Source organism: Podarcis muralis, chromosome 12 (assembly GCF_964188315.1).
Source record: "Podarcis muralis chromosome 12, rPodMur119.hap1.1, whole genome shotgun sequence".
NCBI lineage: Eukaryota > Metazoa > Chordata > Lepidosauria > Squamata > Lacertidae > Podarcis > Podarcis muralis.
This window is the reverse complement of record NC_135666.1, coordinates 52,183,591-52,206,957: the sequence shown is the minus strand read 5'-3', so window position 1 is coordinate 52,206,957 and position 23,367 is coordinate 52,183,591. Positions and strand designations below refer to the sequence as shown.

General features: G+C 41.0%; 1 protein-coding gene across 40 annotated transcripts in view; it reads left to right on the top strand.

Moving 5' to 3' along the window:
• The window catches only part of CLASP2 (cytoplasmic linker associated protein 2), a 127,801-nt gene extending 112,802 nt beyond the window's left edge, over positions 1-14,999 (top strand). For 38 of the 40 annotated variants that reach the window (XM_077916438.1, XM_028750455.2, XM_077916441.1 and 35 more), the window contains 10 exons: positions 3,246-3,389; positions 4,674-4,817; positions 5,090-5,196; positions 6,188-6,341; positions 7,550-7,778; positions 9,426-9,619; positions 10,229-10,357; positions 11,182-11,388; positions 11,687-11,803; positions 12,830-14,999. In XM_077916438.1, the coding sequence (XP_077772564.1) occupies positions 3,246-3,389; positions 4,674-4,817; positions 5,090-5,196; positions 6,188-6,341; positions 7,550-7,778; positions 9,426-9,619; positions 10,229-10,357; positions 11,182-11,388; positions 11,687-11,803; positions 12,830-12,916 (1,512 nt within the window). In that variant the 3' untranslated portion in view covers positions 12,917-14,999. The remainder of the gene's footprint in view (positions 1-3,245; positions 3,390-4,673; positions 4,818-5,089; positions 5,197-6,187; positions 6,342-7,549; positions 7,779-9,425; positions 9,620-10,228; positions 10,358-11,181; positions 11,389-11,686; positions 11,804-12,829) is intronic. The other 2 variants (XM_077916450.1, XM_077916454.1) reach the window with 2 other exon arrangements.
• Positions 15,000-23,367: the final 8,368 nt, after the last annotated feature.

The window sequence follows — 23,367 nt, the reverse complement described above, 5'->3', positions numbered from 1 at the left end:
GAGAAATTTACTTGGCAGGATTTCTGTTGATGGAAAGAGGATAGTACTGCTTCAATAGCTGCCAAACTTGAGTGTGAGTGGGAAAGTACTGAATCTGAACTTATCTTTGATTCCTGAATTAAGGAATGCAGTAGTGAAAAGCCCCAGGTCTTCCATAATACACTTCAGTACACAATACCATGGATTGCTGGGTAGGGAGCAGCAAGAGGAAGGTAGAAATAAGGTCATCCCTCCTTGCAAATATGAACCTGATGTTAGACCGTTCACAATTAGCTTTTTGTGAACTACAAATGGTGCTGATGCCTTTGTCAACCTCTGATACTTATTGTAAAGGGGGTCACTTGATGTTGAATATAGAAGGATTAGCATCCTTCTCTAACACTTCCATTGCTGACATTAATGTGGGTCACTTGTGCTGGTACAACCTGTTTTTTTAGACAAGGAGTAGTAAAAAGGGAGAATAGGGATGGATATTTACACATACATACAAACACATAAATGAGAGAAAAGTATGGGTTCTTAAATGTCCTTTAAAAGAAGAATATTAAAAAGAAGCCCTTCTGGAACAAACCATAAATTCATCTAGTCCAGCATTCTGTTTTCAATAGTAAGACCCAGATGCCTCTGTAGAGGTTCATAGGCTACAGCTCTCATACATAGTTTGTGTCACGCCTATGGTATTCAGTGATATATTGCCTGCAAACATAAAGTTTTCTACTTAACCACTGATGGGCACGTTCTCTCTGAATTTGTCTACCACTTTGTAAATGTATCTTGTCTAGTAGCTGTCATGGCTGTTTCCATAAGTTAATTCATTGTTTGTATGTTTACATCGGAGGACAGACTTCTAATGGAAGCAGGCAAAGTTCAGAGTCCATCAATGTTGGACTTCGCTCTAGTCAGGTGAAAAACCAGCACGTACAAGTTGTGGTCTGCCTTCAAGAAGTGATGCTACCAATCCGTTACTTGGATCTTATAATTCTGGCATGCCAGATTTTGCTGCCACCTAGAAGGCCGGCTCCCTGGTGGTTACTTGCTGTGATTTGTTCAGGGAGGGCACATTGAAAAGGGCCTCTGAAGATTACCTAAAGGTCCAAGTAGGTATATATAGGAGTAGGTTATCATTCAAGTAGCCTGGCCCAAGCCATTTAAAGCTTTAGAGATTAAAATGAACACATTGAATTGGGCCAAAGCATCAACTGGAATCCAGATCACATGGCAAAACACCAGCACAATTTGATTAAAAAGGCCCGTCTCAGTTAACAGTCTCGACTGGAAACTGAAATTTCCAGATGGTTTTCTAAGGTGGCCTCATATACAACACATTACAGCAACCTTCACAAACCTGGTAGCCTCCTGATATTTTGGACTACAGCTGTCATCAGCCCCTGTCAGCATAGACACAATAGGGAGCTCTTTAGAGTATGGATAATTTTAGTGAAACTTTCTTCATGTGAGGGCGCAGTCGATTTCCCATCTGAGAGGCCACCTGTGTCACCACTGGACCTTTGAGTACCCATAAAATGCAAATCTGATCCTCCTCCTGAATAGGTTAAATACCATTAAACAGTGGCATAGTGTGGGGTTTGGGTGCCTGTGGTACTGACACATTCCTGGATGGTGTTCACACGCCAGGAACGAGTCGCAGAGAGAGAACAGAGCCCTCTGACACCGACGCCACTGGATTTTGAGAGGGCACAACCAGGCGCCCCCACGACAGGAGCCCTGCGAGGAGGCAAGTTGGGGCTAGGCCTTTCAGGCTTGGCCGGCACCTCTTTCTCCTAGAGAGAGAGGAGAGAACAACTCCATCTCAGCCAGCCGGGCTTCCCCCTGCATGGGCACCAGGCAGGCAGATGGTGCAGCACAGTCCCACTTGGCTCCGGTGAGAGGTGGAGCCTGAACTGAGTCTGTTTGTTTGCCTTCATTGAAGCACCAGTTCTGAATACTCAGTACCTCTTCTGGATTTGATGCAAAAGGGACTGAAAGCTGGGTGTCGTCAGCATACTGGCAATAATTCAGCCACTGGATAACCTCACCCAGTGTTTTATAGATGTTAAACAACATGGGGGGATGGACTGTACCGTATTTTCCCGTGTATTAGATGAGGTTTTTTTCTTTAAAAAATAAGTTATAAATTTGGGGTCGTCTTATACATGGATAGTTTATTGGGGGGACGGTTGATTGGTTGCAGCCGTGATCTGGAGATTGTCAGCGGTGATTGGGCGAGTGAGTGTTGGGTGTGGCAATGGCTGCTGCTGCTGCAATTGGGTGGGCGATTGGAAGGCGAGTGGGCACACGATTGGTGGGTAAGTGGGTGAGCGATTTTCATCAATTCCCCCCCAAAAGAAGCTCAACAAATCTGGGCAATCCTCAAAAAGCTTAACAACTCTAGGTAATCTCTCCCCATTTTCTTAATTTGGAGTCCCCCAAAATAGGGGGCATCTTATACACGGGGGCATCCAGTATCCCACTCAGACCACGTGTCCAGAAAGATACAATTGTCAATGGAATTAAAAAACACAGAGGCCACAGAGAATCAACAGGGTTTTGCTTGCTTTCTTTATTTGGCCACAAATTATCATGACCATGGTAATCTGACAAGAAATGGGACTACAGTGCTGACAGGTCTCTTCTTGGTGTTCCTGAAGCCTTGAGAGTCAGTTCCCCCTCAAGCAAACCCCATATTTGCTGTGTGGATTAGAAGCTTTGCTTCAAAGTGGTTTGCCTTGAACTATCACAAAGTTGCTGTTCAAGATACTTCTTGACATCACCTTCAAGTGCGCAGAACTGTTTGCATAGACCTTTGACTAGTATAATCTTCACTGTATTTTTATATTGAAAAATTCGAAGGTGTCTTCCACTCACAAAAATGTGGGTGAAAACCCTGAAACTAAACCAAATATATTCAGTTTGCTCAACTGTTTGATAGAACTATAGAGCTAAACTATCATAGTACTCTGTGAACTCTTGCACAAGCTCTTGTGTAAAGGTTTGCGGGACGGTACTATTTTCTCTCTGTTCACGGTTCTCTGGATTCAACACACTGATCTTATGCCTTTTTCTAAGCAGATTATTTCTTACAGCTTCTGTCGACATAAAATGCAAAGAAAATTCATTTCTCTTTATCCTGTCAGGATACAACTGCTGGGTTGCTCCCAAGTAAAATAAATTCTCTTCCATTCTAACCTCCTCACTGACGGTTGCACTTTTCTGTACATCTATTTGATTCTCCTTTTTTTGCATAGGTAAAGGTTGCAATTCTCAAATATATAGAGACTCTTGCACAGCAGATGGACCCAGGAGATTTTATAAATTCAAGTGAAACTCGTCTGGCAGTATCTCGAATTATTACTTGGACAACAGAACCTAAAAGTTCAGATGTTAGGAAGGTATGCCATTTGTATGTTAAATTTGTAAAGAGGGTTTTTAAGGACTTAATTCATACCACAATATCAAGGTTTTGTAATAGTTTTTGCTACATATCTTACTATTATAAAAGTCATTAACTCCCATGTTTTTGTAAAGGAGAAGAGCTGGTTATTATATAAACAGAAGCATACAATTTTATTGCACTCAAAAATGTTCTATAAAAAACGTATGCTTCGAAGATTTTGTTCAGATATATATTTGCTGATGTCTTGCTTACCTAACAACTTGTCAGGAGACACAGCCATGCTGCACTTTGCATGTTAAAGTATATATACTTTTCATACACAAAAATTAATAACTGTGTATGCAAGCGCATGAATGAGTCCTACTTGCAAATAGAAAGAGGTGCAAGTCCTTTCCACATAATCATTTCCATTGCTGATGTGACTTTCAGAATCAACTGGATAGCAGGGCATGGCCCAGACTTTGGGTATCATATAGATCACCTGAGGACAGGGAAGCAGGCCAGTCACAGTAGCACCCAGCACACCAAAGCAGACTTCAAAGGACGCACATGCATCCCCTTTTTAACTGTGTCCCACACTAGGTGCATATCTGTGCAACAGGAAAGACCACAGCAATAGTGTCATTTCCTTTCACCTCCCCGGTTCAGTTGCCTTAGCACTGAGCATAGGCACCTTGCATAGGTTGTTCCAGTTAGGGCTGCATGTAAGGATTGGTCACTTAGCTGGGAGCCTCCAGAGATTGCACACATGCGTCAAAGGGAGATATTCCATACTGGTGATGATGAAAGCCAGTCGTAAAGCTTAACCCATATTGTGCACACACTGGTCACATCCCAGGGGCTGGAAGTGACTTGTTAGGCAGACAGAACCTGGATTTCCTGTCTTGAAATAGAACATTGGTAACTGGATCCAGGGTTATGTATTTCAATACGTTTATGGTTGAAATTTTTACTCTTCATTAGATACTGTAAAGGATCCTGGGTTCTTAGTGATAAAAAGGGCAGCTCAACAATTGAATGGATGAATAAAATATAGACTTGTCATTCCCTGACTGTGTCCCCAAATGGATATACTCTCCCATGGACTTGAATTATTATGAAGCCAGTACACAGCTCTGTTCCTCTGATTCCCTTACCCCATTTGAGAAGGACCTGGTTTTGTATATAAATGACAGTTAGATTTATTGAGCTGGGGAAATGAGTAGTTCTTGACACTTGAAACCTATTTGTCTTAAGGCTGGCCTATTTATTTTAATATGATATGCTCTTTTCCCCCTAGGCTGCACAGTCAGTATTGATTTCTCTCTTTGAGCTCAATACCCCGGAGTTTACAATGTTGCTGGGTGCTTTACCAAAAACCTTTCAGGATGGTGCCACAAAGCTGCTTCACAATCACCTCCGGAATACAGGAAATGGTGGCCAGGTATTTTCAGGTTTTTTTTACATTATTCCCCATTAAAAAACTTAAAGGTATAATGATTCTAATGAAGATTAAAGACATGGTTGTCAACGGTCAAAAGTATCATTTGATAGCCTAGGGGTGGGTGTTGAAATTGCCTTACAGGTTAAACTTGTCAGCTGGATTTTTCTCAAGCTTGCTAATATAAATAAAGTATTGTTAAATCTGCTTTTCTAAATTAAAGGCTGAATCATAGAATTAAGTGTCTTAATAGAAAATATCTTCTTCCATTGAAGGGGTCCATGGGAAGCCCTTTAACAAGGCCTGTTCCTCGCTCACCAGCTAGTTGGTCTAGCCCCATCACTTCCCCAACCAATACATCCCAAAATACTTTGTCACCAAGGTAAGAGACAAAATTATATCTTCTTCCACTAATTTACTGTTCACAAAATGAATTTTTCAACAAATACAAAACTGATTAAAAGCCTTTTAAGTGTAATAATATGTTGAATTTAATGAGGGGGGCAGGAATATTCAATATCCTAATAATCTGCCTCTCCTTATCCTTACGTGTGAGAGAATCCTCTCCTCCTTACTTAACACTGAATGCTCTCACATCATCTCAGATGCTTTGTGTCATGAACTGGCTGGACACAGAGGACTGGTAGGAGGCACCAGCTGGGGGAAACCCAAGGGAAGAAGGCTCAGAGCCCAGGGAGTGGCAGTGGGACAATGATAAGTTGTCAGAGGGAGGAAGAGGTGTCGGAAACTGAAGAGGTAACAGGGTTTAGTGAGCGGGAAGAGTCTGTGGCAGAGAGAAGTGCAAGAGCAGAAGCAGGAGAGAAGGTTGGCTAAGAAACAGAGATGAGTCAGGCTGGTGAAGAAGCCAGGGTGGCTCCCCCTCCTGCTGTGACCAGCTCCCCTCTCCCCTGGTCTCCCAGGACCAGGAGAGGTGTGAAGTGGGAGGAGCAAAGGTAGGCATGCCAGCGCAGTCTCAGATTGCTTGGGAAAAACCCGGGAGAGGAGCTACCAAGAAGAGTTGCTGTGCTCATTAGACCTGGCACTCCTGAGCAGACCTTGTTTCTTCTAACTTCCGTGTGATTTCTTGCTGTCTCGCTCCTGACACTTTACTTCTCTTTGGGGATGGGCCATGGCTCAGTGGTAGAACAGGTACTTCAACTGTTTAAAGTCTCATGTCCAATCAAAGGATGAAATAGCAGTGCCTGGGGATTTGCTGCCAGTCAGTTGGACAAAATGTACAAACAGTCTGCTCTGGCACTAGGCAGCTTGCTGTCTTCCCGTAGTTCTCACTTGAGAATTCATGCAGAGGAATACCAGTTAGAGGACTGTCATTCAAATTAAAAGGGGAAAAAACTGTCTTTTTCATTCTACAGTGCATTTGATTATGACACAGAAAATATGAATTCAGAAGACATTTATAGTTCTCTTCGTGGGGTGACTGAAGCAATTCAGAACTTTAGCTTCCGCAGTCAAGAAGATATGAATGAGCCCATGAAACGGGATCCCAAAAAAGAGGATGGCGATTCAGTGAGTATTTCAGTTAGGGGGTGAAATAAAAAAAGGAACTTTGGGGCCATTCTGCCATATATGTGGCTGCTTATCAGAACAAATGTCTTGTGGGGGGGGGGGGGGACAACCATGGATAGGAAGCTCCTTGGTTCAGGCATTAATCAAAGAATATGAAGTTATTTTAAAGCAGCAGTGTGGTGCAATTTTAAAAGGAGATTTGTAAACTGAGGGTCTTCTCCTATGCCTTCACTTTGAAACTAAACTAAACCAAAGCATGTTACGTTTACACTTATATTTTCCAATCAAAGAAAGCATATATTACTCATTTGTGTAAAAAAAAGAAAAAAAATATATGTTGGCTTTATGAAAATAGTGTGAACCTAGCTGTAAACTTAATCTTTGAAAGAAATCTATAAAATTCTGTTTTTATAATGTGCCCTTTTCTATTTAAAAACAATAACTTTGTAAAAATGGTCAACCCAGAAGTTCTACAGATCAGTTTGGTTTAGAAGCTTTACTGTGGGTATAAATGCTTAATTTCTAGATGCCAAATTGTTATGCTAAGTGGTGATATTTTAAAAGCCACATAAAAAATAGCTGAATTTTCAAGATTGCTAGTAAAATACCGTATTTTTCGCTCTATAGGACGCACTTTTCCCCCTCCAAAAATGAAGGGGAAATCTGTGTGCGTCCTATGGGGCGAATGCAGGCTTTCGCTGAAGCTTGGAGAGCGAGAGGGGTCAGTGCGCAGCGACCCCTCTCGCTCTCCAGGCTTCAGGGAGCTATCAGCAAGCCTGGGGAGCCCGCAGGAGTTCCCACAGGGCTCCCTAGGCTGCGGACAGCAGCCTGTTGCCCGGAGTGCGGCGCGCGCTGAAGCAGAGCGCCCTGCACTTCGGGCAGATATCCGCAGCCTGCTGCCCGGAGCACGGCGCGCGCTGAAGAAGAGTGCCCCACGCTTCAGGCAGACATCCGCAGCCTGCTGCCCGGAGCGCGGGGCGCGCTGAAGCCGCAGCTGGGGGGGGGTATAATTTTTTTCTTTATTCTCCCCCCCCCAAAAAAAAAAAAAACCTAGGTGCGTCCTATGGGCCGGTGCGTCCTATCGGGCAAAAAATACGGTACTCAAGAATGTTTGCCTGATATTTATGTACTACTAAAACAGATGTCTTAATCTGCCGATTGTGTTAATGTGCTTTTGTATATCTGTTTGTCTCTTTCTTCTTTGTTAGATTTGCAGTGGGTCTGGAATAGTGGATCTGCGAGCAGGAGGTGGTGCCACTGATACAGGCCGAACAGCTCTTGACAACAAAACCTCATTGCTTAACACAATGCCGTCTCATTCTTCCCCACGATCACGTGATTATAACCCATACAATTACTCAGATAGTGTTGGTTCATTTAACAAATCAGCTTTAAAAGAGGCCATGTTTGATGATGATGCAGAACAGTTTCCTGATGGTAAATCTAGTGTTTTGCTAACAGCATTGGGGAAACGGTATATGGAAGGAACTGTGTGGGTAAAAACAAAGAATTGTTATTTCATCCAAGTAACATGCAAAAACAGCAACCTTGGGAAACTTCTAGCAGGCTTCTTGAGGTTGAGTGAAAACTTGAAATCCAAAACGTTGGCTTGAAAGCAACTAGATGTTGTCTTTATATGCAAGATGAGATTAGATTTAATTTTTTAAAACAGCTGTGCTGTTTCCAAATAGATTTATTTCAGCAGCTAAACATTTTACCTTAGCCTTTTTGGGATAAAGGAAACACCTGTGTCAGTGGTGTTTTACTGGCAAAATATTTCTAGTTAGAACTGTTGTGTGTATTGTCTAAACTTCAACTTTGGAAAGAAGACATACACAGCTACATTTGGCTCATTTTAAGCTTGGCACAATAGTTGCTTGACATAGGGTTGCATTCAGCACAGTACTAAGAAAGACTGTTCCATCAACACAAGCATTTCTTCTTGCCCTATGGAACAATATCCGCACCCTTCTGCCCTTCCCCTGTCCTGGGGGTTCTCCTGCCCCTCGTGAGCAGATTTGGGGAGACTGCGGGGGAGGGGGTTCTTGTTGCACAAACGGGGATCATTGTGCTGGCTTCCACTAGTGCAATAATTTAGTTGAATACAGCCCATACATCCCTTCATTTCTAATTTCTTAATGTAATATTACTACATTTCCCTGTTCTTACTCCCCTTCATTTTTGCCTATGCTTTTTATTCATTTATTTGTGTGCTTGTTAGTTTAGAGCAGGGTTTCCTGAACCCAAAATTGGGTCTCCATCTCTTTCTGAACTACCGTTCCCATCATCCTTGATCACTGGCCCTGCTAGCTAGGGATGATGGGAGTTGTAGTCCCAAAACAGCTGGAAACCCAAGTTTGGGGAACCCTGGTTTAGAGTATTTTAACGCTGCTCTTCAGTCGAATGGGCTTCCAGGGCCACATATAAAGTAGACAGTGCCTCTCTTTAGAGATGGGGAGGGAGAAGGGGGAAAAGAAACAGGTTCCAGATCTTAAACGTTACCAGCAGTGCTCAGCTGGGGTACAAGCAGTTCAGGTAGCCTGATGGAACGGCCAGATGAGGAACAGCGGTCTCTCAGCATAGTTGATGGAGCAGCCCTGCTCTCCCCCTCTGCAAAGCAGCCTGATAGCATGGTTGCTGCTATGTGATGGTTGAGGGAGAGCCTCCATCAAATCATCTCTCAGAATAACTGGATGGAATAACTGTGCTTCACTGCCACCAGTTAGTGGCAATTTTTGTGTCACGTGTAGCTGAGTTGAGTTATTATTGCACCATAACTGGATCTAGGGAAGGAAGTGATTCCGACTCTAATCTCTGGCAGTATTTCTTCAAGGAACCAGGCTCCTAGTAAGTAAATTGAGAAGAGGTCCCCCGGTCTCTGGGTCACTCTCTGGCACAAAAGTGGTAGAGAGATTTAGCAGAAAGAAAATCCTCCAATCTCCAGGTTATGCATCAAATCAAATAAAATGAGTATTGATTGCCTGTTAGGGTGCTTGTGTGCTGTAAATGTATGATCTGAGATGTACATCAAATGCTAAAAATACGAGTTCTTTTTAATAATTTTTCATTTTCCTTTTGTCACAGAACATCCACTGGACCATTCTGACCTGGTTGCAGAATTGCTGAAGGAACTGTCAAATCACAACGAGAGAGTAGAAGAACGGAAAGCTGCTCTCTACGAGCTAATGAAATTGACCCAAGAAGAGTCTTTCGGTGTTTGGGATGAGCACTTCAAAACAATTCTGCTTTTATTACTTGAAACCCTTGGGGACAAAGAGGTAAAGTTTTAACATAGGGAAAGCCAAAACCGTTTATGTGTCTGCTTTACTTTCCTGCAACGTAATTGGATTTGGGGCAAACCTGATACACATATTCCCCTTGAGAATGTCGGGATTACTGAAGCTTTGCCCTGGTAGGACATTGAGCAGAGCATCCCAGGCAGTGTTGTTGTTCAGTATTTTTCTTAAAGTACCAAAATTGGTAATCAGTACCTGTCTGGCATGGAGAGGATATGTCACAGGCTGCAGTAGAAGCTAACGTCACTTAAGCAGTTACATCTTGCAAGTGTAGCCTGTATTGCACTTGCAATGTGTTAGCTGAGCAATTTTACCAGTAGCAATTTATAGAAAACATTTCAGTGTTAGTTTTAGATGAATGTGATGTTCACCATAAAAGTTCTATCAGGAAAGATCGCCTGGATTCCTGGCAACAAATGTGTAACTGCAGAAAGAAAATTAATGTGGAAAAGCCCTTTATTTTCAGAGATCCCAAAGGAGCAATTAAATACTTGATTCAGTTCTGGAAATACGGAAATATTTTCACTGCTGAAAATAATCAGTTTGAAGTTGTGCAAAGAAGACTAAACAAAAGTATGTTTGAACTTTCAGCATGCAATTAGAGCACTGGCATTGAAAGTTTTAAGAGAGATTTTAAGACACCAACCAGCAAGATTTAGAAATTATGCAGAGCTTACAATCATGAAGACACTAGAAGCTCATAAGGACCCCCACAAGGAGGTTTGTATAACTTATTTTGACTTGTGTTGTCCTTGACTGAAAAATGAAAAGAGAGAAGACAGGGCATTTGTCATAAGAGTACAAAGCTTCTGAATCTGTAACATTAAGTCACAGTGAACTCTAAGAAAGGTAGACTCTCGTGTTTTCGATTAAAAAAAAGAAATGTCTCCAGTACCACAGATTTTGTGGAGAGGAGATAGTTCTCAGTGGCAGCTGGGGTATCCTTTAAACTCAGTTTCAACAAGACAGGCATCAGTCTTGTAATTTGCAAACTATTTCCTATGAAGATTAGCTGTATCACTGTAATGCAATATTAATAAACTGTTCTTCCTTACACACCTAAAGGGTTAATGTTGGTGCTAAAAACTTCCTTCCTTGTATGTCCTTTATTCAGCTTTGCTTTTTACACACATTATGGAAATAAAAACCCTTTTAAAGTCACTGCCAAGTATATATTCAGCAGCAATCAAGTTTCAATTATACAGTAGCTGAAAATCATGAATTAAAATTTGAAATAATGTGAAACTGTACTGTCCTCTTGTTTTCTAGCTAGCTTTTTATTTTAAGACAACAGTATAACTACAGTATGTGGAGTTAAAATATTGATTGATTTACCCAAATAAATTGATTTCATTGTTTAGCAAAGCGTACTCATATTTTAAAGTTATGATGCCAAGTACTTCTTGGGGGAAATGCCCACTTCATTGAAATGCTGCTATCCTGAGCAAAAAGTATTTGCAGTATATTTGCCACCAAGTTTTAAGGATGTATTCAAAATTGAACAAATGTGATTTAATTGCTTGAGTTTCTGCTTAATCTTTTAGGTTGTAAGATCTGCTGAAGAGGCTGCTACAATGCTGGCCACATCCATTAGCCCAGATCAGTGCATCAAAGTACTTTGCCCCATTATCCAAACAGCAGATTATCCTATAAACCTGGCTGCAATCAAAATGCAAACTAAGGTGATAGAAAGAGTACCTAAAGAAACACTTGCTCAGCTCTTGCCAGAGATAGTACCAGGTCTAATACAGGTAAGAAAACATATAACAAATGAACAGCTAATAACAGAGGAAAACCTTAATGAATCATGTGTGTCACAAATAATTTAAACCAGATAGTTTTTTTCCTCTGAGGCTACTCAGTTCTCAAGCAAACTTGTGCCTTCAATAGCTAGAGTATATTTATTGAGTATCTGAATTCTTTGCTACCATATATCATTCCATCAAATAATTTTAGGAATGAGATTTCTAGCCCATTTAAAATGCATTAGTGATTTCTCTTTGTGTTAATGTGTTAAGTTTTTTAATGCTAACTTTTCTTGCTTTCCAGGGCTATGATAACTCTGAAAGCAGTGTCCGGAAGGCTTGTGTCTTCTGTCTTGTAGCCATTCATGCAGTAATTGGTGATGAACTGAAACCGCATCTCAGCCAACTCACTGGCAGCAAAGTAAGTCAAAACCTGTGACATCCAAGAGCTAGTCTGAGTTCACCAGTTTGCCACAAAGAGGGCAAAGCAATATGTGCTGTGCCATTCTAGGAATTCCATATAAAATACGGTGTACTGTTCTGGACTAAAATGTTACCCACAATAGACCTAGCATTTAGGGGGAAGGAACTAGGAAATTGTATTATAACATGGGCAATTAAGTGTACTGAAATCATGGATTTTAAAGGAAGATTGTAATATTGTATAATAAGAGATCCTGACTAGCCATCTGAATGCTGAAAGACTGAACAATAAAAAAATGACTAAGTCTAACCCCCGGTCAAATGTAACAAGAAACAATGAGAGCAAGCCATAAGAGGCCTTCTGCTTACATGCCTCCTTTCTGTTGTTTGGTCTTCTTTGGCTGCAAAAGGAGACCCAAAGCTTCCAGAGTTTCCTGTGGCGTCTGAACTTGGGGGACTGTGGTTTGTTCAAACAATGGTTAATGACAGCAAGCCTGGATGAAATCATGGTTTCTGATTCTGGCTTTCCCCCATGTTCAGATTGCACAGGAAACTGGGGGCAGTTTAAAACCCAAAACTTTCTCCTATGGAAGAGAGGAATTGTCTGAGCCTAAAACTTAGAACAGTGCGTTCTTGTAGCAGGAAACCATGGTTTCCTTCCTATTGCATCTGAGCCAAGTCTTAACATCAACTCAAGTATCTCAACTGCTTACTTCCTATAGTTAACATGTGAACAATACACCTGTGTTATGGTGAATCCTCGTCTGATTCCTCCCCCATATACTAACGATGCAAAGCAGTTAAATCTTCATTCACTATTTAAACTACAGCTCCATATTACAACTCTCAGGAAGTCCCCACCCCATTGTTGCCATCATTCCTTATCAAATGCGTTTTTTCTTGCTATTACTTTGCTTATAAACAGCATACAATTGCTTGGTCCCCCGCCCCGCCCCCCGGACTTTTCTATAATTTAAATATGTCTTGAATACTAAAGAGGACATTTACTGAATTCAATCTGCAGATGAAGTTGTTGAACCTTTACATCAAACGTGCACAAACAGGCTCTGGAGCAGGTGACTCAGCGGCAGATGTTCCTGGACAAAGCTAGTGATGATGTTGCTCACAGAAGAAAAGACACATCAGTAAAAGGAAAAGTCTCAAACTAAACTTTTGGAACTCTTCATTTTTGTTTGAGGGGTTTTTTTTTCCTTTTTGTTTTTTTTCTCTTCCTTAATGGAGGGCTATTCTCAGCCTGCATGTGACTGTTGCAGTTATTCCATATCCAAGGGAAAAGAAAAAACAGTATTAATATCACCTGATTGAAGCAAAATAAATTTTTAAATCTAATCCATCATGTTTTCTGTTCACACTCTTCTGTGTGTCTTCCCATTAATTTTCATCAGTGTTACTGTACATTTTTCTTTTTTAAAAAACAACCACCACCACCACAAACCTAATTAAACAGGAATGCTTTAAGCTTTAAAAGCTAAAATCTAAATTTCCTTGTTTTTCTTTGGCTACAAAGTAACATGACTTTGTATGGCTGTTTTTATTCAATGGCTATGGGTGTTTTGTTTTTCTTTACTTTCTTGAGCATAAGAACAAAGCCGGACTGGTCTGAATTGCAACTCGGTCCCCGAACTGGAGTTGCATCCTCATGGGCATGTCTTAAGTCAGATAATATAGTCTGAAAGCAAGCAGTGCCCATTAATTAAAAAGAAAAGAAAAGCTGGATTGATCCAGTATCTAAACACGGTTCACAGTTGAGTATGTTTGTCCCATAAATAAAAATTCCGTGCAAACTAAGGAGGACAAATCAGTGGAAGACATCCTATTCAGAACACAGTGTTGCAGAACTGGGGGAATGTGACGCCCTGCTTTCCCAAATTCAGGTTAAGCAAAGTCACTTAATGGATATGAACCATTCTTGTCACCATCCCTTCCTCAAGCAGGATGCTTCAGAGTGGAGTGCTCTGCACAAGCATGCTCCGTATGTATTTATCTTTATCACTAGAATGTTTCCTCTCAACCTAATTACTGGAACTAATCGTTCTACCATTTTAACTCGCGTAGGGATATAGGACAGCAAGCACTGCGGAAAGCTTTTCAGCAACGAATTTTTATTTTTTTTGCAAGAACAGGTGTTTGTTCGTTGACTTACAGGGGGAGGGCTGGGGAAAAGAATCACAAGCACTATAGATCTTGAAACCCTTGGTTGGGGGTTTCAATTTGAATTGTTTGGGAAGGCAGCACCAAACTTATTGCATGGTTTCCTTGAAATGGTGTCATTGAGACCATCTGGATAGAGATGTGGAAATGTTTTCAGGTTGTTTCTGTAACTTTTTTTTTTAAACTTTGTTGTGAATAATGCATCTTTGTATTTATGGATTTCATAACTGAGAGAATGAAAATCAAGAAAATGTTCCCAAAAGTCTTCTGTTTCTCAGATTTAACCACCATCTACCGAGTTTCTTAACTGAGAGATGGGAGTGAGATCAGCACCCTTCTCACAATGGCTAGAACCTAGATCCTGTGACCATAGTTACATAATCTAGTTTTAAGGATTGTGTTTTTATAGGAGAGAAGATAGCAGTGCCAATGATTCTGGTTTTTCTGTGCTAGGCTAAGATTCTCTCTACCTCTCCAGGGTGGAAACTTTTGACTGAGCTGCTACCCATAATGTCTTGTGGGGAAAAAATTGTCTATAGAAATATTTTTTTATTTCATTTTTGTTCATTTACTATTGTGTATTCAAAACCCAATTCTTTTAACATGCAGCCAAATACCATTTTTAAAAGAGCTAATAATACTTTACTTGCTAATTACCTTGAAAAAAATTGAATACTTGGAGTTACATAATTTAATAAATTACTTTGACTTTGATCAGAAGTTGTTCTGACTGGGAAAGATGAGAGATGTGGTTATAAAAGAAGCATTTGCTGTTGCAGAAAGCTGTTTATCTGGGAAAATATTTTAGAAATATATGTAAAAAACAACAACCTTAATTGTCATTATTCGTCACTGGCTTTTTTTAGCAGCTTCATCAGGAAAATAGTCTCCCCTTTCTCATTTCCATATGTGTAACATTCTTGTTTTCTACTGTTCTATTACATTGTGTATTTATAGTTCTCTGCTTACCATTGTGCATATACAGGCAATAAAATGTACATAACATTACTTGAAAAATTTAACTATGTATACAGCTGCATTTCTGCCTTATTTAGTGGTAGATCTTACCGTTTATGGTACTTTATTTTTAACGATACTGGTTTCCTCTTTCTTTTTTTGAAGGACAGTTATAATGTACTAGTGTTGTAGGAGTACAGAAATAAGTTTCTCAGATATAAGTAATTCCCAGTTCCAAAATGCAAACAATACAAGCAAACAACAGCTGATTCAGGGAAAACGGATTCTAATAATACTCAAAAGCTAGCTCCTTCGCTTCTGTTTATTTAGAATTGATGTCTCTTGTGTTCTTTTGTCCCTGTTGAGCAAGAAGTCCACATGCATTGTTGACATGCTTGTGGGTACACAAATCTATTTGCATGGCCTTCATCTGTGCCCTATTGATCCAGAGCAGCCGGTTGTTTCGTATGATCAGTTTCTTGAAACTATTGCTGTATTAGAACTATTATGTGGAATTATCCCATAGAACTTCTGCAATGTATTTAAGAGCACACGCTTCGTATGAATTGGAACTGCAGAAAATGAATAAGTAATTTAAGGTATCAAATTAAACTTTGGCACTAGGAATAATTGATAATGCTAAAATGGAAATCTCAAGTGTATAGCTAGGCTACCTCAGGGAAGAGGCCCCCATTTCTAGATCCCAACTGAAATCCTCTGCAAGTGAGAATTCTGTGGAAATGCTTCTGAGACTGACCTACCTAACCCATGTTATTCATAGTTTAATGTGTCAGCATATTAATCTGCAGGAACAATGTATGATGTCCTAGTAATTCTCATCAGCACTTTCTTTTCAGTTTTTTGTTTTGCTAATTCATCCAAAATTTCATTCTCTGCCATGTATTTGGAAAGCAGGGATTGGTTAGCCCTTCTTCTCTGTACATTACACACATCTAGAATCCCCTTATCCTGAAATTTGTTAAGAAAGGGAGAGTAATGGATGTCACACAAATAATAGGAAAACCTATTACTGTTGCCCAGCAAAGCATAAACTACTTTGAGCTAGGCTATGGTAGTTCTAACAGAGTATGGTAGCCCCAGAGACTGTATTGGATAAATCTGAAGCTTAAGAAAAGGTTTCAGGCATTCATTAACCAGGCTCCAACTAAATATGGTAAGAAAACAGCAAACCTAATTGGCACCTGGGGCAGCCTTTAATGTGTCTGTTTCCTCCTTACAAGTGAGTCATCTCAAACCGCAAAGATTCTGTGTATAATTGGCATATAGCAAATCAAGGGAAAGTGTGTTGATTCATATGTTTCATCTCTCGTTAACATGCTTTAAGCATGAAGTGAGCTTTGAAACCTGCATTTAACCAAAGCTATAAAGGAAGAGTTTAAAGTGTTTGTGTGTCTGTAAACATGGTATTCAGTGTGGAAGAACTAATACGGTCCTGCCTAGCCTTCGAAATCCCCCATGTGCACACACACCAAGTCAAAGGAAGGTTTATGAAACGGCAACTCTTTCACTTGCACATGACTGAACATGATGGAATATGTGCACATGATTGAACATGACTGGCCTCTTCTTTTGAAATGTTTCTTGCAATTATGAGGAAAACTGCAACGTCCCAATTTTTGAACAATAGGCATAGAAATTGCCCTAGGGCTGTTCTATGCGTGGGCTATGGGTATTGCTCATTTTGTCTTGCTTTCTGTTGTGGAAGTGACTTTACCATTTTGGCTTCCCCCTGACTCAGGGAGAGGCTAAAGCAACCCCTCTATACCAGCATTTCCCATATGGTATCCACCAATTGTCTTGCACTACACATCCCATCATCCCTGACAGTACTGGCTGGTGTTCATGGGAGTTGTAGTCCCAACAATATCAGGAGGGCATCAGATTGGGAATGTTGCTCTAGACACACATTTAATTGCTGGAATAATTAAAGAGTGAGAAAAGACCATGAACTTAAGAAACTAACAGAAGTGCTTATTCCATCTTCCAAGGTTCATTGATGTTTTTGTGCCCAAGAAGATGTTTGCTGTGGAAATGCCATCTCCCGTGGAGGGAGGGGGGGGTATTTACATACTTACTCTATAATAACAAAACCCAATTCCCTTACAGGGAGAATGCTGCAAAGCATGCTGCTGCCACATCCAATCTCGTTCATTACCTCTGAACTCTTAACTTACAAATAATCCAAGAACTGGGGTACAGGCATGAGACAAAGACAGTTAGATATAGACATTATATTTAGCAAAGGTACTTAAAAGTTTATTTATTACAAGCCTATCTGGTTACTTTAAAATAGTACCATATCTTTAAATGAGTGTGTGCGTGTTACTGTTCCCAATTTACACCAATTTTATTTTAACCAACTGAACTTTGAACAAGCTCTGGGCCAGTGGCAGAATCTGGGTTTTGCATATGGAGTTAACGTCACAGTTAAAAAGACCTGGGAGAGAAATATCCAAAGGGGAAAACTCAATACCGCTTGGAGAAAAGAAGAGGCAACACAGCAATCCATCAGTCTATTCAATTTGTATTTTAAATAACTTTTATATACAAGATTGTTCATTTTAACATACAGATAGTCAAAACACATTTTGCATAACACTTGTGCTACAACCATCTTTCCAGGAACGTTGCTAGTATTTCAGGTTTACTGCTTCACCTGCAAACACAATTGTAAGGTTCAAGATGTGTGTTAAATAAAGAGTATCTCCTTGTGTTTTTCCTTTGAGAAACCACTGGGCATTTGGTATGAAGCCCAAGAAATGAGAAATGAACGCAAGAACCTGATGTGGGCAGGGGTGGAGGAAGGGGGGGCCACCCCGGGTGTCGCCACTGAGGGGGGTGACAAAATGGCGGGCAGCACTCTCTTGAGAGTGACACGGTGGCTTGGGCGCCCGCAGGCTCCGCACTGCCCCAAATGGCCCGCCCACCGCCTCCCCGTCAGCTGTAGGGCGGCTGAGTGGGAGGAGGCAGGCCCCGCGGAGTGCCCTGCCCCGGCTGGCCCCGCCCCACAGGCGGCTGGCCCCACCCCTGGGTGCAGGGCATGCGTGCCGCCCCAGATGCCCGATCAGCTTGCTCTACCGCTGGATGTGGGCAATAAATATTGAAATATACTTGGGAACTTACTGAATGCTCAGCATTCTCTACCGCAACAAGCTTTCATGTGACTTGTTTTTAAAATGTTTGTATTCATCTTTCAAGGTTAATTGGAGGACACTGATGTACTGCTTTTTACGTCGGGGGGGCATGGGGACTAGTCCAGAGATTGGAGAGGGGAACCATCATGCAGTTGCTATGAAATGCCTGAAGAATTTTAGTTTCTTTAGCTGTCTTGCCATTTTTTTCATTGGCTAAAATGACTCAATTAAATTTACATTAGCACATAACTAATAGAGGCCTTTGGAGATGTAGCAAAAAATATGTAAAAATTACAATTTAATAAATGTGACTATGCCTTGTTAAAAGGAAAGATGAGATTAACTATTTTTTCCTGTTACAGTAGCATAGCAAAGCCAATAGCCTTAAATGGTAACAGATGTACTGTTAACTTTATATCCACCAATTTACAATTTCCCCTTTCTGATTAAAATCTGAGCACACAGCCAAACATTCCCACTGCCCCTACATAACTGTGGGTAGTGCCTGTTTTCTTATACCTGCTCCTAGCATCTATTTTCTTCCAATCTTGCTTTTCTAAAATGGCTTTTTAGAATTGCTAGGTCACAGACACATGCATTAGAATTATTCAGGGTTTTAGCCTCGTTCCTTGGGCCTCTGGAAGCAGGCTAAATGCATCTTGGCTTTAATGCACATGTGCGTAAACACTTGCACATCATTTCCTCTTAATAGGGAACACAGATGATTGAGCATCAACAGGAATGGGGCCAAAGCGGAATTACTGAGAGTGGAGGGAAGTATCAGCATGCTTGGGTGAACCCTGCAGTATGCAAAAATGTTTAAAGGGTTACACGCACAAAACGGACAAACAACCTAATGAGCCTGCTCAGTGACCTCTAAAAGCCATAGGACATTGTGCATCAATTAGAAATGGAATAGAGGGTGAATTGGCCATTTTAAGCACCTTACAACTTACATTGGTTGGTATGAGCACCAGCATTGGGTGAGAATACACTGGAACTCTGTATTTCTTCTATCCACTGTTATGTCATTTTACTGTTGAACTTGAGGATGTTTAAGGTTAGCTGATAAATAGCTTTGGGAATAATGGCAGTACTGCACATGCTATTGCAGTAAAATGAATACAGGGAACGAAACTTTGATAATATGCATTTCAGCGAAGGGGAGCTCCGTTGATGCTATGGTCTAAGAATAACTCTGTGCAAGTCTACAAGTCCTTAAACCTCGTATTCCTATTTCCATCTGTGAAATTTTGGAAGTTATACCTAGCACAGCCCATGCTGGTTTCCCCCTTCTTCCTGAGCCATGCTTCTTTATCCTCCAAAATACGGACTTTTCCCCTGTAGGGAGATTTGCAAACTGCATCTCTGTTAGGGAGTTTCTGCACTGCACCATTTTGGAAAAGGGGGGGTATCAGCAAAGCACTTGTGTTTTCCATTCTCCCTGCTTCTGTGAATCCGAGTCCAATTTTGTTTTGAGGAAGCATACAAAAAAAGAACGAAATTAGTAATGTTGTATTGCAGATGCACATGCATAGTCTCTGAAGGTTTGACCTAAACAGCTGGTCCTGTCTTCTCTCTCCCCTAATCGGCACACGCATAGTAAGGACCATATATTAATCCACACCTCTCAACAATCTTTCTGCAATCTCATAGGAAGAAAGGGGGGACACTTTCTTAAGCAATAATGTTGTAAACAAAAATCTGCCCTTTTCCCCTTATGGGGTATCCAAGAGCCCATATAGAGTCTTTACGTAGGTTCCCTATTGGTAGGAGAAAATAATAGAGGCCAACCAGAGAATATTGAGAAGCAACACAGCTAGTAAGCCTGATCTTTATTGATCTGTTGCAACAGGGTCCTCGCTCACCACACGCAGGAGGGAGGAGGAACCCAGAACAATGGTGCGCAAGCCCTTATATAGACTTTTGAAATTCCCACCCTGTAGATCAAGACCACCCCCAGAAACATACATACATACATCACAGAAGGGGTGTAGCTCAAGACCACCACCACCCCGATACATCATACCTACATCACAGAAAGGGCGGTCTACAGGAGAAATCTGAGTTCTTTGTTTACCTCCTGTCTGCCAGGTTACCTGTTTAATGGTCACTTGATTGGGTTGCCTGGGGAGGCTGGCCAGTCTTCTGTAATTATAAATACTTAGTTCCTGAGCCAGGTCAGACTATATTCATATTTTAAATGTGCCCTTAAGACAGGATTTGTGAGGAAAGAGACAATGGGGAGGTTTCCCACTTTGACCTTGCAGAGAAATAATTGAGGTCAGTTTGGAAATAAAAAATGGTTTCAGGTCGGTCTTCCTGTGCTGATCTATGTACGTGCTTGGTTGGTACACTTATGAACATTTAACATATATCTAAGACCTCAAAATTCCTATCACAATAAGAACAGTAGTCTAATTCTCACAAAGCAGATGAAGTGGATTTTATTTTGAATGTGAACGACAGGGTTTGAAGCCTCTCATATATACAATTACCTGCTCTTGGGAGATGAGAGCGTTGGCCCATCTCTCCAATGTATAGTTGGTGCTGGGTATTTTTCTCCTGTGCATTTTTTTTCAAGCACATTAATATTCCACCTGCAATCCAGAGTGATCCACATAAAGGACAGCTTGACCACCTCTCTCCTGATTTATGTAAGGTACTGTAAGAGTTGAAAGAGTAAAGAAGATTCTACGACCAGTCCCTGCAGGGCATTTTAAAGTAAAAATGCAGGACTCTTGGATTAGTTTATAAGGGTTGTATGAAAGCACAGTTGTAAGCATACACTGATAAATGTTTATGTGCCCATTGTGGAAGAACAAAACCTCACCACATCTTTATTTAGATGCGAGTTGTATCCAGAGCAATCAACAGTACCAAATTTGGCTTGAGCCTTGAGAGTTGTTAGGAAAGGTACTCATAAGATTTTGCTAGGCCACATCATAGAGTGAAAACATAATTTCCATCTTCCACAGCATGAAAACTGAAGGATGAAAGCAGCTCCAGACATGCCCTGATGTCCAGTTTCCCTTGCAAAAGCCAAACCTCGATGAGCAATACTTTCTACAACCAGCTGAATACACAATATTCAACTAACAGTAATAAAACCATGAATGGTGGGTAAGATTCTTAAATGTTCATAAATGTACAAGGCAAACACATAAGTATTTAAACCACATGTCTGAAATAGTACAGGAGAGCAATCCTGAAGCCATTTTGACTCTCCCAAATTGACCTCAAATATCTCTGCAAGGAGGTAGGAAATGGGAAAAGCTTTCCAATTATCTGGACTGTAGGGGCTTACACCTCCCTTTTCAAATGCAGTCTGGCAAATATCTGTTAATCTGAGCAAACTATCAGCATCCTTAAGAGATTCAGGAACTAAAGTATTTACCATCTCAAAGTAATGGCCAGGCTACCCAGAAAATGCAACCAAGTAAGGCATTATCAGGTATCCTGGCAGGAGAGACAACACACTCAAATTTCTGTCTCCTGTGGTGTATGTATGATGTTTTGGGGGGTGAAGTTGGGCTACAGGGTGGGCAATTTCAAGAGTCTTTATAGGGACTTGCACACCATTGTTCGGGGTTCTCCTGTGTGTGGTGAGTGGGGACCCTGTTGCAACATATTATTTATTATTAATAAAGATCAAGCTTACTAGCTGCTTTGCTTTTAATATACTCTGGTTGGCCTCTCCTTCCTATCTGACCGATAGCGATCTCCTGAGGGGCTCTGTATGGGCTCTAGATACCCCATAAGGGAATTAGAGGTATTTTTCTTATAACAGCCCCACTACAAAAACATGGTATGCAACCCATTCATTCAAACCTTAGCAGCTACTACTGATAAGGTCTTGTTGCCTTTCTTAAATACTGGAATCACAGTTCCTTTATTTCACCCTTTTATCAATTAACTGGGCCTTTGAAGCGTTGCTCATGGCTCTGTACATAGGGTTTGCAGGTATTATTATTATTATTAGAATTAGATTTTATATACTGCTGTTATAGAAAAAAAACCTCCTTTTCCCTTATGGGGTATCCAAGAGCCCATATAGAGTCCTTAAGTGGGTTCCCTATCGGTAGGAGAAAATAACATGCCAACCAGAGAATATTGAAAAGCAAAGCAGCTAGTAAGCCTGATCTTTATTAAACTGTTGCAACTGGGTTCTCAATGCACCACATGCAGGTGGGAGGAGGGACCCAGAACAATGGTGCGCAAGCTCTTATATAGACTTTTGAAATTGCCCACCCTGTAGATCAAGACCACCCCTCAAAACATCATACATACATCACAGAAGGGGTGGTCTACATCAGAAATACATCACAGGAGGTGGTCTACAGCAGAAATCCTGTTTGCCAGGATATCTGTTAATGGTTACTGATTGCTTTACCTGGTCACAGGCTCACCCTATTCATACACAAATACACCCTTAAAACAGGTAAGCAAAAGACAATTCTTTCCCATTGTCCTCCTTGCAGAGAAATCTGATGTTGTTTAGTCATGTCCGACATTTCATGACCCCATGGACCAGAGCACACCAGGCACTCCTGTCTTCCACTGCCTCCCGCAGGTTGGTCAAACTCATGCTGGTAGCTTCCAGAACAGTCCAACCATCTCGTCCTCTGTTGTCCCCTTCTCCTTGTGCCTTCCATCTTTCCCAACATCAGGGTCTTTTCCAGGGAGTTTTCTCTTCTCATGAGGTGGCCAAAGTATTGGAGCCTCAGCTTCAGGATCTGTCCTTCCAGTGAGCACTCAGGGCTGATTTCCTTCAGAATGGATAGGTTTGATCTTCTTGCAGTCCATGGGACTCTCAGGAGTCTCCTCCAGCACCATAATTCAAAAGCATCAATTCTTCAGCGATCAGCCTTCTTTATGGTCCAGCTCTCACTTCCATACATCACTACTGGGAAAACCATAGCTTTAACGATAAGGACCTCTGTTGGCAAGGTGATGTCTCTGCTTTTTAAGATGCTATCTAATATTTGAGGTCAATTTGGGAGGGTCACAATGGCTTCAGGATTGCTCTCCTGTACTATTTCAGACACATGGTTTATATACTTTATGTGTTTGCCTTGTACATTTATGAACGTTTATTTTATATTTGGGACCCTAGAATTCTTTTAACACTGTACTGAGGTCTCAGGGCAGTTCACAGAGTAAGCAGCATTCATTCCTATGGGAAGCCCTTTGGATTTTGGTAGTAATTCAGCTTGAAACTCTAGCCTGCATCAGTTGGATAATATAAATCAGCATTTAAAAGTAACTTGAAATACCA